A 6,067-nucleotide genomic window follows, 5' to 3' on the forward strand; every position below is an offset into this window, starting at 1 on the left:
GTTGTGTGGAAACCCCAGCAATAGGGCTCTTGCCCAGCCTGTGGCTTGCCAAGTTCTGATGAGAAATCACAGACTTCTCCCTGCCCACCACCACCCCCAAACCAATCCTGATATGACACGGAGTGGCTCTGCACTGCTGCCCTGCCTTACCTCGCTTGCAGCTGCATCCTGGTTTTCACTAACCAGATGGGGTTGGTGAGTGTGGCTGAGCTAATGCCTGGGGAACAGAAGAGGAAGACAACCGTGAGTGCCAGCATCACACTGACGGTTTGTGAAGAGGTGCTGATCTATCAGCTCTCTGAGCTCTGCTTGGCACGCTGCAGGCATTTGCAATTTGAGAATGACCTTGAGAAGAGATACTTAGGGCAGACTATTTGATTCTCCTCCTCCCCTGTTCCAGCCTTTGTCTAGTGGTGATTAGCTCCTCTGCCTCCAACAAAACCGTACTACAGGCCCAGGTGTTACAAAGAGGCAGGAAACAGCGGGCTAATTTTGCAAGAGTGGAGGATTTTGTTAGAGAACTGGGTTATATCAAGAAAAATGGTTCTGTGAGTGCTCTAAATTACACACTGCCTTCTCCCTCTCACAGCAGAATAGAGCTCCTGATAGCAGCTGAAGGGGTAAAGACTAGACTTCAAGAGATGAGCCTAAGAGGAATGAAGAATGAGAAAACATTTTGGTTACCCAAGGAACTCACTTCTCCAGACGTAGAGGGAGAAAACTTCAGAGCAGCAATAGAGAAGGAGTGAAACACTTAGGCACTTCCAGACAGAAAGACCACTTGTCTTTGATTTGAGACAGAAAAGGCTCACCTGCACAGGCTGCTGCTAACATGTGTACTTTCTTGGACTCCGGTACCAGGACAGTATTAAGCCTCTCCTTAACACCAGAATAGGCAGCAAAATATATAGCCCTGCTTGGAAAAAAATACAGAAGAGGTTACAGCTCCCCTCTGAGGAGCAGAGACACTACTGTGGGGTCTTGCTCCAACTTTTCTTACTCCCAGCACAGGTTTGTCAGATACCACTTATACCTGGCCCACAGCAATCATCTTAACACTATGGCCAGAAGCTCCAGAAAATGTCTGCATGAAGGGGTTCTGTGGCACATGAGCGCAACGCCCAAACTGCTTTCAGAAAGTGGAGCAACAGGTATGACACAGGTGCCTTCAAAAGTGTACAACATGAGGCACCATCATGGAGCAGTACTCACCGGGAAGGAGCAACCCCAGCGAGGTTTGGACCCAGACCACGGAACAAGGACCGCATGCCTTCCTTCTCAAGGATGGCCCTACAGAAGGACATGAACAGAGAAATCAGCAGAATAACTAAGCTGGGGGCTCTTCTGTTCCTCCTCCTTCTTTGTTCTTCAGTATTTCTTGTAGCACCCTCTCCTCACCTCTCACATTATCCTTTTTCTGCCCTGCTCTCATTTCCTCTCCAGCCACTTCTCCTCTCTCCTTCAGTCATAGAATCATAGCATGGCTTGGGTTGGAAGTAGCCTTAAAGATCATCTAGTTCCAACTACCCTGCTGTGGGCAGGGACACTTTTCACTAGTCATTGCATCCTGTTCTTGATTATGCCGTCCCTCTGGGTCTGATCAAACCACTAGCCGAGAAATTTCTCTCAGTCCCCAAAGCTGCCTTGCAGAGCACAGATCACCAGTGAGAAGCAGATGTACCTGTGCTCTGATCAAACTTTCTATTGCACTTGTGGCTTCCAGAGCCTCAGCTCAATTCTCTTTCTCTCCCCCCTCACCCCCTCCACCTGACAACCAAACCATCACCTCCTTGGTGCTAACAGGCACACTGACCTGTCCTACTCACCTCAGCAACTGGAGCACTCCAGGAGATGGTGGGGTAGGATTCACCAGCCTCACACTCATCCCCGGCAGCTGTATCTCTGGGAGGCACAGAGGCCGCAGTGCCAGCTGGGATGACTGCAGACGTGTCTTCACCACTTCCAGGGGGCAGGTCAGGATGGCTCCAGCTGTGCCACCACATCTAGGGCACAGCAGCACATTTAAGAATGACCTCTGTGCCATAATAGGGCAATAATTCTGACCCTGCTTGTCCACAACTTCTCCCCTCTGGGAGAGGAGGTTAGGTACCCCAGTCTGTGCCACACATGATCTCCTGCTCTGACACTGATTAATGTAACAGCTCAGCTTGGGACATCATCTGGCAGCCTCACTCTGAAACCTTACTCAGTACTTGAGACAGAGAGTCCTAAGTCCATGGGGACTCAGCAGTCCCCCAGAGCAAACATTTCTGCTGCCCAACCTCACTGCAAAGCCTTCTGCTGAGGTCACCAGGCACCGTGGCTCACACCTCGCCACAGCTGCACAGAGCTCTCCCACCCCTCAGCTTGCCTGTGTGTCTTTAATCCATAACTAGGTCAGACCCACATTTGCAAGGCCCTGTAAGCAAGATCTGTATTTTCTGCCAACAGCCAGGCTCTCTCCAAGCCCGGCTTGCTTAATGTAAGAGGACCCTGACCTTCAGCAGGCAGAACCTATTTTTGGAACTCATGAACCATCTCCATCAATCGTCTCGGCACACCGCAGGAAGGCTGAAAGGACACATATCCCCTTTTTTCCTTTTTACCACCCAGGGGCAAGTCAGAACTGATACATTTGGTTCTCAGCTTCTGCCCCTCTAAATCTTTTGACTGATAACTCTGCTCTTCTAGAGGATGCTCTGTACCTGAAAGACCATTTTGAGATCAATTTGCATGTAAGCCATGCAAGAGGCTTTGACAAATGGACGATTGTTCACATCTGCTACAGCCAAAGTTGCTTTGTTTCACAAGAGATGGAGGCTTAAAAAAAAAGCTCACTCTGCTCCAAAGAAAGAAAAGCCAGCCAAAGAACTACAAGGTATCAGGGAGGAGTCAGGTGTATCATCAGATTTACATATGACAAGGCAGGACAGCAAATGGCGAGAGTTCTGAAGAATTATTTTGAGAAAGTCTGTACAGCTCAATGCACATATACAGTATTCCCACAGCCTTTGCCCCTAGGGCTTCATTATCATTGCCAACAGGAAGGGGGGGTAAAAAAAAAAAAGAGAGAGGCTTGGATGCCTATTGGACTGACATCCAAGAGTTGAAGATACAGCAGCTAGGAGATTATGCAGCTAGTGATGCCAGCAACTAGCTATGCTATTCCATAACACTCATGTTGCTTTGTCAAGCCCTTGGCAGATGTACACAGTGGTGGTGACGACTTGCAGAGCAGTCCATCAGCAGCAATTTCCCTCAGGAGGCATATGATGAGTGGTGGGAGTCTGGTGATGTGACTCCAGAATTTAGCTCCTGCTCAGAAGACAACACACAGCAAAGCAGTGAACATCCAGGCTCAGGTCCTGTGGGTGAACAAGCTGATCAAGCACCGACACTGACACACAGCCTACGCAGCAATCCAGAGTTGCAGAGTTGTAATGAGGCAGCGTCTCCTTTTACAAAGGCCACGTTGATTCTTCCCATATAAACCAGATTCACTTAGGGGCCCAACAGTCCTGTTGTTTACCACAGATTCTATTAATTTGTCTGATACAGGCTCCAGACCTGCATGCCTGTTGTTTTTTTGACCAGAAGTGCAGTCTCCAGTTCAGGAGGAGATTTGAGTACAGTGGTGACAGATCACGGTCTGAAAGGTCTGAATAGGGCAGTTTCAACTCCTTATCTAAAAGCTGAGCAAACAATACATCAGGAAAACATTTAGAGAAGCAATTGCTTGGTATATTAAAAATTCTTCTCTCTAATAGTGCATAAGGAGGCAAAAGTTTATACAATGTTCTCTTAATATCTTATTTCTTCAAGAAGTCCCTGCCTGCAATGGTCAGGATACGAGTTTGAACCCAGACTTCCAGTATATATAAAAGTTTCCTGAGATCAAGTTCCTGAAGCTACTGACACATACAGATAATACAGAAGTATTATAAAAGCAATAATAGCAATTAAAGAAATTGTTGCTCCTTATCATGGAGACCATTTAATCAGCAGAAAGAGAGTCTGAGGTGAAGGGCGACCTCTGAGCCACTATGGCTCAACGGCAAGACTAAAGAGGAAAAAAGAACCCCAATAAATTAAAGCTGAGGAAATGAGGTGTACCAGTTGTTCAAAACTAGAAGAAATCTCAACTGTGATGTATTACTGTGCATTACATGATGATACAGCTGCTTACACTGTGTGAAAGACATAGGTCTGCAAAATTCTTCTGTTTCAGGAGAAATGGAAAATTGTGTGTCATTACTCTAGAAGCAGGAACTAAAGCAATTCCTGCAAAATAGGATGAAGAGCAGCAGTTGAAAATGAGTACAGGATGTACTCCCAGAGCAAAGCCGTGGCAAAAACTGCTAATTGGAGAAGGCGGGTAATTTTATCTTAGAAAATGGTATTTGCCTCTAGATCTTGCTTTCACATTTTAAATGGAAAACTGTTAAGTTTGAGGTGACAGAAAAAGAGGATTAGTTGAGAAATACAAAAGACACTGTTAACATTTTTTCAATGACCTAAAAAGTGTATAAGCACATGCACAGAGGTGACAAGGTTTACTGGTAATTCACGTTAGCTCTTACATAGGCTAGCCAAAAATTGAGATGGCTTGAAGATCTTCATTTAAGAATAGCAATGCTGGGTCAGACAAACCTGCAGTTAAACCAGGCTTCTGCCTAGGACACGAACAAATAAAGGTCATCTACAGAAAAGTAGGAGAAATACTCACCTCCAGAGCACTCTCCCATCTTCCCACAGTTTTCAGCTCAGGGATTTCCTCAGCTGGAAATGCTACCTTGCTTTTAATAGCCTTCAACATATTCTTTTTCATTCATCTTTTTAAAATGCTTCCTGTACATGTAAGAAGCCTTTACCCTCTACTGTCCTGTGGCCAGGAGTCCCACAGTTTAACTGCACACTGTGGTAAGAACTATGTTCTTGCATTAGTTTTGAACAAACCTCTCACAAGTTTCTTTCGAAACTTATACTGCAAGATAAAGTGAACAACTGTTTCTTCATGAATGAGACCCTGTTTTGTTTCATTACATAAACCAGTAATATTAAATACAGTGCAGCAATGAACTGAACTTCTAATTCATGTCTTATTCACGTTATTATTCCCAGGGTGTTAATTAGCTGTCATTCAGGAGTATCGCTTAATGGATGAGGACAGGACACAGACTAAGTTCCCACTGGTGACATTCTTGTCACTAGCCAAACTCTCAGTTTTTCAGGAACCATGGTGGGAAAGGGCGAAGAAAAGCTTAAGAAGAAAGCTAAGAAATAAAAATATATTAAGAAAGTCTAAGATGTAATTATTATATAGTTCAAAGGACACATTAATGAAAGAGAACAACATATACAAAATAAAATGGGAACAGAGAGGACAAGTAAACATATGCAAAGACTGACATAGCACAAGAACTGCATTAGCTGCAGAAAACTGGAAATTTACTAATTAAAAGCAATTGAATTATGTGCCTTATTGTACATGCTGTATCAGAGGCTTCACTGTCACACGGACTCCAGCAGGTTGGTGGGATTTGGAAAGGGATTAGATGGCTGCCTAAGCAGAGGACTTCTGCAGTTACTCAGCCAAGTCCGGAGGACCACATTATCTTCTGCTTTAGGGCACCATAAACTTGGAGCTCATTGCTTTGCGACATTAAAGAGAGGAAGGGGGAAACGCCACGTGGGAAATGACTTGCTCAAGGGCACGCTTCGAATGCAGAGAGGCACCGCTGGGATCCAAACACCTGACTCACCAGAAACAGCCGCACTATTTAAAGCCAGAAAAGCCACACAGGAATCTCAGCCACGCGCTGATGGAGAGAGCTGGCCGCCCTCCCGAACACACGGATGCTCCACCATTTGCCCCGCTGAGGAGGCCTCTCGTTCAGCGCCCCGCTTCCCTCGTCCCCCGTGCCCGGCAAGCTCAGGCTGGATGAAACCCCGTGCCCCCAGGGAGGCTCTCCGTCTTCCCTAGCCGCGGAGCCAGACATTCACCCCGCCGCTGCTCCATAGCGCCGAGCCCGATCCGGACCCGCGCGGGCGAGGACGGCGGGGACCC

General features: G+C 46.4%; 1 protein-coding gene across 4 annotated transcripts in view; it reads right to left on the reverse strand.

Moving 5' to 3' along the window:
* LOC103614070 (solute carrier family 25 member 33) overlaps positions 1-6,067 on the reverse strand; it is a 12,949-nt gene that overhangs the window by 2,232 nt on the left and 4,650 nt on the right. The window contains exons 1-5 of one of the 4 annotated variants that reach the window (XM_017732023.1): positions 5,763-6,058; positions 1,827-2,003; positions 1,213-1,290; positions 813-913; positions 151-217 (exon numbers count right to left, since the gene is read on the reverse strand). In XM_017732023.1, coding sequence (XP_017587512.1) covers positions 151-217; positions 813-913; positions 1,213-1,290; positions 1,827-1,885 — 305 coding nt within the window. In that variant the 5' untranslated portion in view covers positions 1,886-2,003; positions 5,763-6,058. Of the gene's footprint in view, positions 1-150; positions 218-812; positions 914-1,212; positions 1,291-1,826; positions 6,059-6,067 lie in introns of those variants that run through there. The other 3 variants (XM_017732020.1, XM_017732021.1, XM_017732019.1) reach the window with 3 other exon arrangements.

This window comes from Corvus brachyrhynchos, unplaced genomic scaffold (assembly GCF_000691975.1).
Source record: "Corvus brachyrhynchos isolate BGI_N302 unplaced genomic scaffold, ASM69197v1 scaffold3, whole genome shotgun sequence".
Lineage (NCBI taxonomy): Eukaryota > Metazoa > Chordata > Aves > Passeriformes > Corvidae > Corvus > Corvus brachyrhynchos.